The sequence below is a fragment of the Olea europaea genome, chromosome 7 (genome assembly GCF_002742605.1).
Source record: "Olea europaea var. sylvestris chromosome 7, O_europaea_v1, whole genome shotgun sequence".
Classification (NCBI taxonomy): domain Eukaryota; kingdom Viridiplantae; phylum Streptophyta; class Magnoliopsida; order Lamiales; family Oleaceae; genus Olea; species Olea europaea.
Genome location: NC_036243.1, coordinates 19,066,268 through 19,079,070, shown reverse-complemented (window position 1 = coordinate 19,079,070; position 12,803 = coordinate 19,066,268). Strand labels below are relative to the sequence as shown.

General features: G+C 36.1%; 1 protein-coding gene across 1 annotated transcript; it reads right to left on the bottom strand.

The window, feature by feature from the left end:
• Positions 1-5,648: 5,648 nt before the first annotated feature.
• Positions 5,649-9,065, bottom strand: LOC111397284 (probable serine/threonine-protein kinase At1g01540). The gene is made up of 7 exons (XM_023024129.1): positions 8,271-9,065; positions 7,991-8,095; positions 7,727-7,849; positions 7,405-7,575; positions 7,184-7,313; positions 6,852-7,061; positions 5,649-6,027 (listed from the first exon to the last, which is right to left on the bottom strand). The coding sequence occupies exons 1-7, from the start codon at positions 8,900-8,902 to the stop codon at positions 5,863-5,865; spliced, it is 1,536 nt and encodes a 511-aa protein (XP_022879897.1). The 5' UTR covers positions 8,903-9,065; the 3' UTR covers positions 5,649-5,862.
• Positions 9,066-12,803: the final 3,738 nt, after the last annotated feature.

The window sequence follows — 12,803 nt, the reverse complement described above, 5'->3', positions numbered from 1 at the left end:
TTGCTAATATACATGAACGGACTTCTATTAATGGATGGCACAAGCGTCTTGGGCATCCTTCCACTAAAATTGTCCACCATCTTGTCAAACATTTTTCTCTTCCTATTTCATCGAATAAAAACTTATCTTCATTATGTACTTCATGTTCTATTAATAAAGCACATCAACAATCCTTTCGTGACACTAGTCTCCAGAGTCATGAGCCACTTGAACTTATTTACACGGATGTGTGGGGTCCCGCAAGTTATACTGGAATTGATGGATCACGATATTACCTTATTTTTGTTGATCATTATACAAAATATATATGGTTTTATCCAATGGTCACTAAATCTAGTGTTTCTAATATTTTCCCGCGTTTCAAAAAGGTTGTTGAAACCGCTTTCAAAAACCTATCAAAACACTATACTCGGACAGTGGTGGTGAGTTCATCGCTTTAAAATCATATCTATTACTTCAAGGCATAACTCACTACACCACTGCTCTACACACTCCACAACAAAATGGTGTCTCAGAACGTCGTCACCGTCATCTAGTTGAAACGGACCTTACACTTCTTCATGATGCAAATCTTAATTTGTCATATTGGCCTTATGCCTTTCAAACAGCATCTTACCTCAAAAACTGCCAACCTACTCCTCTTTCGCAAGGAAAATCACCTTTCGAAGTCCTTTTCGGTCAAACGTCCAGTTATTTGAAATTAAAAAAATTTGGGTGTATCTGCTATTCTCTCACACGATCCTATAACTTAAATAAATGCAACCCAAATCCAAATCCTACATTTTTCTCGGTTATTCACCTACTCAAAACGCAAACAAGTGTTTTGAACCTAAAACAAAAATATTCTTTAAAACAAAAATATTCTTTATCTCACGACACGTGTTATTTGATGAAAATCAACACCATTCCAGTCCGTCCGACCTCGAATTTTCCATGACAATCCTAAACACTCAAGAGTCTTACAAATTCCCCTCTTCTTCGATGCTCAGCAGGCTGTCGTGTCTCCATCAACGTCGTCTAGTATGCCACCCTCATCGCAACCTCCGGAAGGTTTTCCTGTCATTATTGCACCCTCCTCAGCTCCAGATCATAATACCACAAATCCCACTTTTCAAAACCCTACAGAACCAAATAATCCTCCCCAACATACTCATAACATGACCACAAGATCAATGAACCAGATTTTCGAACCTAAACAAATCCATCCCGTGTCCAAACATCCCCTCTCCCAGACCATTAAACCAACGAGTGTGAGCGAAGCTATTTCTCAACCTCACTGGGGTGAGGCCATGTCCAATGAGCTTACTGCCCCAATGAAACATAGGACTTAGGACCTAGTTTTACCACCTTCTAACTGTAAACATGTGGGTTGTAAATGGATATTCAGAGTAAAATGGAAAGCTGATAGGTCAGTGGACAGATTCAAAGCCCGTCTAGTTGCTAAAGGCTATAATCAACGACCTGGTGTGGACTACAAAGAAACCTTTAGCCCTGTAGTTAAACCAACAACTATCAGAGCTGTTCTATCTATTGCAGTTATGAATGTATGGGATTTAAGGCAAATGCATGTCAACAATGCCTTTCTAAATGGTGAATTAACTGAGACAGTATTTATGACACAATCCCTAGGGTTCAAAGATTTGTTCAAACCTAATCATGTTTGCAGATTAAAAAAAGGTCATTTATGGGCTTAAACAAGCTCTGCGGGCTTGGTACACAACACTAAAAAATCCCATTCTTCAACTGGGTTTTCACAATTCCAAGGCAGATCCATCTCTCTTTATTTACAGCCAAGGTTCCAATCTTTGTTATCTACTTGTTTATGTTGATGATCTTGTCATTACAGGAAACAATTCCACACTTGTGGCCACCATTATTAAACAGCTAGGTGACATGTTCTCTCTCAAGGATATGGGTTCTCTTCATTTTTTCTTAGAAATTGAAGTAATTCCTACCCAAGCAGGATTATTCCTCTCACAACATAAATATGATCGTGAACTATTATCCCACACAAGTATGAGTGGTGCAAAAGACGTCTCAACACCTCTCTCTACCACTCAATCCCTTCAATTAGTTGATGGCACTGCTGCTGTGGACAGTTTTGAGTTTCGAAGAATTATTGGCAGCCTTCAATACCTTTCTTTGACGTGTCCAGATATCTCATTTGCAGTCAACAAACTCTCTCAATTTATGCACAAGTAAACTATATATCACTGGCTGGCAAACAAAAGGCTCCTACGCTACTTAAAACAAACCATTTTCTATGGTATTCAAATCAAAAAATCTGGCTCCCCGGTATTAAGAACTTACTCCGATGCCGATTGGGCTGGAAATGTGGATGACCACACATCAACCTCTACTTATATCTTTTTTTTAGGATCTAACCCCATTTCTTGGAGCTCAAAGAAACAAAGAGCCGTTGCTCGATCCTCAACAGAGGCTGAATATCGAGCTCTAGAAAATGCAGCTTTGAAGATAATGTGGCTGTCAACTCTTTTAAAAGAACTAGCATTTCTAGTCAAAGAATCCCCTCAACTGTTATGTGACAATCTCGGAGCCACACATCTCAGTTTTAACCCAGTCAATCATTCGAGCATGAAACACATTCAAATCGATCTTCACTTTGTGCGTGACTCAGTGCAAAAAGGGAGCATCCAAGTCAGACATGTACATACTCACGATCAACTAGCTGATCTGTTATCAAAGCCTTTGTCAAAACAGCGAATGGAATTGCTATGTTACAAGATTGGTCTTGCCTATGGAAGCTCAATCTTGCGGGGGCGTAAAAGGGAAGAATGCGTGAATTTGCTCAAACCAGATCAGAGCCTGTCTAGCATAAAATCATGTCTATTTTTCTGCCATTTAATTATAAATTTACAGCAGTTTCTAAGTTTGTATTTTATACTTTGTAACAGTAGCACAGATTCTGCCTTACCGTGTATATACTTCCTAAATCAGCTTCTCAATTATTCTGTATATAACATAGAATTTCTATCAATAAAACGTGTGGAAAATTCTTCATTGATCATAGAAAATATCTGTTCATTCACAATCAGTTCTTTTACATTTCTATTAATCTATAATCTGCTCTTTTATACTTGTTTCCCCACCATGTTGGCTCTCCTGCCCTTAGGCCTTACCCCTATTTTCCAAAAGTGAAGGAAAAAAAATCAGAAGTTAGAAAGCAATTCCATTTTCCAGTAGTGAATAAAAAGAGCCTTGTCTAAGGTAACAATTGACACTCTGGGGAAAGAAATAACAGCAATGGCCATCAGCCATCCTATCATCTACCTTCAGTCAGTTGTTTTAACAATCAAAACTGAGTCCATATGATAAGGAATAAATATCTTTATAGACCAGAAAAATAGGTGGTTGAGACAGCCAAGCTAAGATTTTTGGTAACAAGCCAGCTCCCAACACAGACCTAGAGAACTCCCCTATCCATATGGTATGTTGAGAGTGCTTATTGTGGATTTAATGCTAAACTATCGGAAGTGCACTAACTATGTCTCATATACAGGTACGATGGCAAGCTTCCCACATCCTTATATTGTGCTTATATTTCATATATATCTTAGCTTGCCAGCCGCATGTGTGGGAAAAATTGCCTCAGGGAGAACTTCGAGAGCCGAATAGACAGTCCATTACATTATGCTGGCTCACGTGGTGGGCTGAGTTGAGCGGCTTAACTCAACCTATTTAACATCTTCATTCAACATTCATGGTGCGCATACACACACACACACACACACACACAAACACATATATACATACACATATACAAGTTGCTCGCATAAGCACATGTAGCATGAATGATCCTTAGATACCATTAAATGTAGTTGTGAACTAATTCCGACAGCTGTTTGGTAGACTAAAATAAGATTTTTAGCAGATTTTGATAAAAGTTGATGGAATGTGTGGTAGAAAAGTTATGGATTCTATAAAATATGTAGTTAAAATTATTTGTTGACTTTGAATTAGATTTTAATCAAATTTTTTAATGGTATCAAAAAGGGCTAGTATTAATAGACCTAAAGTGATTTATTGAATTTGAACATTAAAATGTCTCGCCCAACCATCTAGTTCATTTGTGTACTGCAGAGCATATCGAATCTAAGAGATTTGAATGAATATATATGTCCAAATTATTCATAGAAAATGAAACTTTTAGTACATTAACTATCGATCATCTCTCGTAAAAAATGAGATCAAACCATTTCTTTTACTCCTTTTCGTGTGACCTAATGAAAATATTTAATTGAACAATTCCTACTATAGTTTTCATAGCTAGATTATGATGCAGACAGATGCTTATCGAAATGGCTAATCAAGTAAAGAATTCTGATTCATCATTAGGAATTTTAAATTTTCACTTTTATGTCTAGATGAGAATAAATTCTCGACCTACAAGTATTTATGTTCATGAACTTAGTTTATGACAAACATTAGATGTCATTCGATGATTGTAGTGGCTGCTTTTACTAAGAAAGTTGGGGGATGTTCATGAACTTAGTTTATGACAAACATTAGATGTCATTCGATGATTGTAGTGGCTGCTTTTACTAAGAAAGTTGGGGGATGCTTCTTGCTGGGAGATGCCCAGGCACTTGCTTCACGGGAAGGCCTTTGCTTTGTCAAATTAAATGCTATACATGTTGATGGAGCGAAATGTGATGCTCTTTGCGTAACACAGTGAAAAATTTAGCTCGTCTATCTCCAAATGCTACAATATTTTTAGATATTACAATTGCTATCAAAAGTTGGACGTGGTACCTGTTACTTTACGCCCCGTAGAATGGAATATCCCCACAATCTCGCTTTCATAGCTACTAGTTTGAGTGCCAAATTACAACTCTAGACTGAATGTATTCCGTTATATATATATATATATATATAGTATTTAACATAGATTTTCAATACTTCATATCAATATTCAGTAGATGGGTCCATAAAGATTCAATTTTTTTCCACATTTATCTGTCACTAGTCCGAAATGTCGCTAGTTAGGACACCTAACCTGACCATCTATACTCTCTCTCTTTCTCCCCTTCGATGGCTTATCCATGTGAGTTGTAGGACCAGTCTAATTTATTATCCCATTTAGTCCCCATCTAGAAAAATAATAGGATCATTCTACTTGTACACTTTTTTTTCACAGCGCATACACATGTAAGAGGTTGGGGTCCACGATTAAAATAATCATGACTCCCACCTATTTGAGAAGAGTATGAAAATTGATGTGAAAAAAGTGGCGCATAAATAGGATAATTGAAAATCACAAAAAGTACATTGTATTAATTAATGTGGATACTTTTGAAAGATTCTATCCATAGAAAATGTTACTCCATTTCCTTTATATATTGATTGGATTGGTTAAATTTTTCCAAAAATCCCCATTTTCTTGATGTTCAAATTTAGCAGCCTCAAGAAAATGAACCAGTTTGACCAGCAATTCATCCGAGAAACTACAGCCACGGCATGTGTGTGGGGGACACAATTATTATGAGCAATTACTTCTTTGAGGAAGCCACCATACTAAAGGTAATGCTTGTTTGCTAATGCGTTTAAATACTTGTAAACACTACGAAAAATGTATTTATAATAAGTTTTACAAAATGTTTGAATAAAATAAAAAAGGATTGATAGGCTTGAAAATGAAACCCCAACTGAATCATCATAATTTATATGCATGGCAAGTGAACTCAATCTGCTACAAAAACTTCAATGATCATCAATATTGTAACTTAAATCCAAATCCAAAGGTGTAATGAAGATATTTACATAGCCAAGCAATAATCAAACATTTAGAAGACATTTGAAAGGATGAGATATGTCTTTTGAACTTCGAGCGTGATTGTGAGGCTACTTTTCTTCGTCGGTTTCTTGCTTCCTCAACAAAGACCTGTCAGTTTGGACGCTGCTTTCATATCCACTGCTGTCGCCTGGTTCCACAATGTGTTTCTCTACTACACTCTCCTTGAGGCTATCATGATGTGATCGACCATGTTCTCTTCCAGCTCTGCGGTCCTGTAAACAGTTCGAGAGGACAAAAACGTTTTTATTGAGCTCACCAGCTAAGAGATATGCCAATATGCAGGACAAATTTAATATTTCAATATCTGGTCATATGTTCAATGGAAAGCTATTGTCGATTCAATAACAATATTGGGATCCATATACATCAATCTTCTTCACTACCTTAACTGGAAAAGAGCACCTGGATCGTTATGAAGGTTTACAAGTCGTTATAACTGTAATTATACTTGCAGTCGTCTAATCAAAACATTCCGATTCATATTTTCGAAGATTTAAGGTACAATTCATATAATTCACTCTCCCAATATTTTTTTATGGACACACAAGAATTGAGATAATCTCCAAACAGGAAAAAACATTCGTAATGTATTTGAGACTGACTAATCCCTTGTTTGAAAATCACTTTTCCTCCACACGCATCTTCAACCACACATTCTCCTAAAATAATCACTCACATTTTCCATAACTTCCCCCTACTTTTTAATCATACAATCTCCTAAAAATTCACTTTTCAAATAATCACTTTCACACAAGCCCTAAAAACTCGACCGTGACGTTGTACGAGTTGGAACTCATTATCCTGAAATACGAACAAGTCGAGTTCATTTTGTGATGCAGAATAAATGTTTCCCATAATTTTATACTTTGAACAAAAAGGTTCCAAGTGTTTCATAGCTTAAGAAGGATGCGGGAAAAAACTACAGGATGGTCAAGATACAAATGCATAATGTCACATGCATTTAGCTGTTTCCAGCAAGAAGATAGGATGTACTTTAAATGGCATTAGAATATTGATTAGAGGATTTTTAACTTACATCACGGAAAGGGAAATCATCACTCTCAAGCATATGTACCACATGTCCCATCTTTGGCCTCTTCTGGGCATTTGGGTCTACACAGCGTAAAGCCACTAAAAGAGCACGCTTCAATGCTCTTGAAGAAGGTTTCTCAGCTAACTTGGGATCCAAAACTCCCTCTGCATTCCGGTTTGAAACCATTGTTTTAAGCCACTCAACTAGATTCACCTGAGATTTTTATCTTACGATTAAAATCAGAGAAAGTCCTTATAAAACTTAGAAGCAATTTCAAAATCAGTACTCTATAAAAATGAAGCAATAATAATTAACGTATACATATGTATACATACCTCCCCCGGGGGGCGGCTGTAATCGACTGGGTTCCTCCCAGTAATGATTTCCATTATAAGAATCCCAAAACTATAAACGTCACTTCTCTCGTTCAACATGCCAGTGCTAGCATACTCTGGAGCCACATAACTATAAAACAGAGAAGAAAATCCAGTAATCAATATCGTTTTGTTAATGGTAGAAATAAAAGCCACAAAGTATGCCCACATATTTGATTTACCCAAATGTTCCCATAACTCGAGTGGTAATATAACTCCTCTCTGAGCCCAAGAGCTTTGCCAGGCCAAAGTCAGATACTTTAGAGTTCCATTGTTTGTCCAGTAAAATGTTGCTTGATTTAATATCACGGTGAACGACCTTAGGTTCAAGCCCCTCGTGCAGATAGGTTAGTCTAAGAAATTCACCAAGTTTCAGTTATTCCAACTAAAGGATTAATAACAAGTTCAAATCCATGTAGCAGTTATACCAACTAAAGGATTAATAACAAGTTCAAATCCATGTAGACGTACACAAGATTTAATAGGTATGAAGATTTTCATTACCCCTTCGCAGTTCCAAGTACGATTTTCATTCGAATGTCCCATGTGAGAGGACTGTATGGCCCTACATCCCCATGAAGCCATTGCTCTAAGTTACCATTGTCTACATATTCATACACAAGCATCCTGGACAAAATACAACACAAGAATCAAGATTGAGAAATCTACGGGAAACAGTCCTATAATTAAGGTCAATTTCAAAAACAAAACAACCACAAACTGCAAATTTATCTTGAAGATGAAATGAAATACAAACTTGAGATGTACCTATGTTCTCCTTCAGCGCAATAGCCCAGCAATCTCACCAAATTCTTATGCCTAACACGTCCAATTGCTTCAACTTCAACCTTAAACTCTCTCTCTGCTTGACCCCTGAACAGAAAGAACAGAGTTGAACATACAAACAACAAAGCAACAACATCCCACATTAACCATCATTTGAGTCTAAATCCTAAAAAACAATGTCCAATTGTCCAACAGCAGTTCAAGAAAATACACTACCATGACCATATGAAATAGAATTAAGCAATAAATTTGAAGTAAATACCTGTTATTGAGCAAATTTTTGACAGCAACTCTAGTGTTATCTTCCATTAGACCATGATAAACAATGCCATAGCCACCTTCACCAATCACATTGTCATTAGCAAATCCATCAGTGGCCTCTTCAAGCTCCCTCAGAGTGTACCAATGACCCCATCCCAAATGCGACACCTCCGGCACAGCCATTCCAGCCCCAGACTCTGCAAGGGGTCGGGCCTCGCCACTCCCATGGCCCGATCCAGAGCCCGGTCCGACCTTTTCCGGGTATGCAATCCGGTGACCCTTGCGAATCTCAACATGGATTCTCTGGTCCTCAACTGGGTCGGGTTCAGGAAGCGGTAAGGGTCCCGGGGCAGGAAGGAGCAGCTTGGGGTTGGTTTCAGGGTTCCGGGTAGGGTCGAGCCGAATTTCTTGGATTTCTCTAGAGACTTTAGGGATATTGGAATTTTTGTGGGTCAATAGCAACGTTTTCTTGTTGCTGTTGCGCCTTGAGGTGATCCACAGAGAGATGAGAAAGAGAAAAATGACAATTGCAGCACCAACGCAAATTCCAACAACAACCCACAAACGTAAACCAAAAATTGAGGTCCGTTTTGATAATTCATCGCTTAGAAACCCTGGTTTACCATCAGACATAATCTCTCCCTTTAATTTTCTTCTTCAACCGGCAAAAAGGCTGAGGTTTTGCACATTTGACTGAGCACAATTGTGTGAAACGAGAATTCCTGAGTGTAGCAGAAGATGACACTGAAGAAAGTGGAGGTGGGGCTTGGGGTAAGCTGTAACGATGGGACTTCTTGAAATTGAGACAGGTCCCACTCTCACTACTGGTATTTTATTACAATCCATGACATAAACATAGATGTTTTCTTTTTGTCTGAATCGATTTAGGAATGCAACAAAAAAGTACATCTTTTTGTGTACTATACTGGTTAGTATTCGTATTTGTTTACGTATTTACTATTTAGGTAAGATTTTTGGTGGATTCTTTGGTCAGATATATGGATTAATGATGATTACTTTTGCCTGTGGGTAGGTGTGAGTTGATTTATTGGTATTTCTTTATCTTTTATAAAATTGAATGAGTTTATGTGGGGTCGATTATATATTTTTATTTTATACTTTATGATAAAATTGAAGTTAGTGATGGAAGAATCACGTGAAGAAGTGATGCGATTAGCATATTAAGAATTAGGACAAAGCATCGTGAATTTTCGATCCATATATTTAGGGTTGATGTTTTCTTTAGTCAAGGTTGTTTACTTAACTACTTATGGTCGTTTTGATTGGTGCAATAGGCGAGTAACTAGGCAAGCCACAAAATATTTGGATGTTTCAATGCATTGGTGGTGGTTACAACAATAGCGACTTTAAAATATTAGAACAACTTGGTATAGGATGGATGAGAGACGGTGATGAGTTAGAATTTTTTTTTTGTTTAAATTTTTTCTATTATTTTTTTTAATATTTTAATTAAAAAGTATAGTATGGGGATGGTTTTGTCTCTCATATAATTTGATATGTGTACAAATTCCATGTTAGCAAAAGAATTGATTATTTCTATCTAAAAGAGTCGCAAAATATGTTGATATTACAATACATTGGTTGTGATTATAGCAATAGCGACTACAGAAAGGTTAGCATGACTTGGTGTGGGAAGGATGAGAGACGACGATGAGTTAGAATTTTTTTTTTTTTTTTTGTCTATATTTTTTCTGTTAATTTTTATTTCATTTTTCTAATTTTAATTAAGGGTAATAGTGTGGGGATTGTTTTGTCTCTCATATAATTTGACGTATGACCTTCAAATTTAATTTTAGCAAAACAGTTTATTGTTTCTATCTAAAAGATTTTCTCTCTCATCTCCAGCAAGGAGACCTACAAAAGTAGTACATTGTCTTGCTATCATTCTGGACTTTGGATATATTCCCATTTTTTTTTTTTTTTTAATTTCGTTGAATGTTCTTTCACAAGTAATTACCTTCGTTCCCTTGTGTCTACGTAATAAAAATTTCTTTATGTAGTGCAGCTGAACGCTGTATATACTCACATCTTTTTACGGCATACGTTTAATGTCGTAAAAATACTAAAAAACCATGGTTAACCAACTTTAATATTTGCAAGTCATAAATTGTTTATTTCCTTTCATCACGTATTCAAAAAGTATGCCATAAATATTTTAAGTAATTGGTCATTTACAAAAAATTCATGTATGCTGTAAATGATGTATTTTAGCTGCATGCTTTATTTAAACGCCATAAGCCAATGTTGCAAAATACTGATTTTATTTTGGATGAAGCTGTTTGTACGGCACCCTCACTGTGCTGTGGAGCCCGAGCCATTTTTGTTATTGGCACGGGCCCCCTAATGTGAGAGTGCAGTGAATCGAGTTGTGTACCATGTTGTGCACACAACTCGATCCTTCTGTTTTAATGCTCAGGGTACAAGCAAGACAACCAAACAATTAGATATTTTTATCTTCTTATCTGAAGAAAAAGGATTTAAATTCTTCCTAGATAAATTTATGCTGATTTATCTGAGAAATACTTAGCCAACCGAACAAAGAACCAAATGAGAAGCCAACAAAAATAGTGGAAATTTTACATGATACCCCAATTAAGATATTTATTCCAATATTACATTTTCACATTTTATAAGTAAAAAAAAATGAAAAGAGAAGTCCATGTATGCTTCCCATGATTTACGCTCCAAGGATAAGATAACCACATCTTCTCAAAGACTTTCCTTTATCGAAATCCATTTTTTCAAGCCTTAATTTTTATTTTTATTTTTTATTTTTTGGTGATTCATTCAAGTTTCCTTTGATCGCATACAAATTCCATTTTCAAGTATTATCCTGCTAGAATCCTAATCCCTAAAGCCAAGAAAAAAATATGGAGTCTCGGCTAATTGTGGAATTGAACAATGAAAAAAATATGAAATTTAACTTTTCCTTTTCTTCTAATATAGGGGATTTCACCTTTTTATCAATGTATAACGGGCCAACAATTTATGACACTTGTGAACTGTTCATGCTAATAATGGATCCAATTTTTCCTATAGACAACACTATCATATAAGGAACAAAAAATAATTCAATCAGATGCAATGGAATTGCTACTAAAATATTGTGTATCTTGTTATAAAACTGGTAGAATATAATTGATAATGTTGACAACCAAGCAACCTAGTTGCTTGTTCTCTTGTTTGCGTTCCCTGGAACATACAAATTCGTGAATTGCTTTTTCTACGAGACAAACTTTCCAGTATGACGGTTTGTTTTGCCACTTAAGGTGTTTTAAAACCCTTCTATGTTTTGTTTCCTATCTTTTGCATAATGTTCTACGCTAGAATTTAGTTATTTGTATAATATATATACCAATTGGTATCCAAGGCATCATGTTTATTGATCGGAGTTTGAGATTCTACTGGTGGAAATGGTGCTTGTCATGACTGAAGATATTTAGATATTCAACTTCTTCCTGAGAATATGGCCTTTGTTGTCATTATTCCTAATAATACTTTATGTTTCTTAAATAATAATAAAAAAAGGTTAAACCCCAACCTTAAGGGCCCCCACCGTCTAGCCCCTAAAGCTTTGTGAGGGAGATAAATCGCGAGATGTATTCCAGTAGGTCAGGAAACAAGAGCTGTCTCTACACTATGCTTACAAGGAATCCAATTTCATGTCTTAAGAATCGAATCCCCACACTGCAAATGCCAGTAAGGTTAGAGATAATCTAACTGCTGTCATTTACACCATTGGGCTATGCCCGGGAGCATACTTTATGTTTCTTTCAACTATTGAGTATTGGTCTTTGAGGAAATAAGTCCAAAATTTGATTCAGAAACGTAGTATGGAGGAACTTGTCAACAATTCTAGAGGGCAGGGGAATGGGAATATCAAGAAATGCTTTTTGCTGAACAAGTTGACAAGTGATGGGAGAAGAATTCCTTTATTTGAGGTTTCACACGACTTTAGGAAATACACAATTCACTAATGTATATCTAGGCGCGTGAAATTACACAATTCTTCAAGCTCTGTACATTGTAAAATTTCAAAACCTTCATAGCCCACTTAGGAGCTACTTTACATATCGTCTCCTCGAGTTTAGCTTGTCTACTGCATAACCTAACAAATAGCAGTCCAACTTTGGTATTAATATTTTCCTACCCAAAAACCGAATAGTCAGAGAAAATTGGTAAAAAAAAAAGAAATAGAGTATAAAACATTTCTATTGTGTATACATTAGGGCTGAATCGGACTCAAAATTTTCGAATATTTAGTAAGTGGAATCGTCAAGTTCAAATTTAATTGGATTCGTTAGAGTTCGGCTCTATTCGATTCAATTTGATTCAATTCAATTACATTCGATTCTTGGGTTCCGTATTATAATTAAATTTTTTAATATTTACAAAGTTACATAAATTTAACTAGTAACATGTTCAATTTTAACTCTTACAAAATAATGTGGTCTAGTCTTATGTGTCTTTTGCGTATTTCTTTGTTGAGTTCTTCATAGATTTGATTATTAAA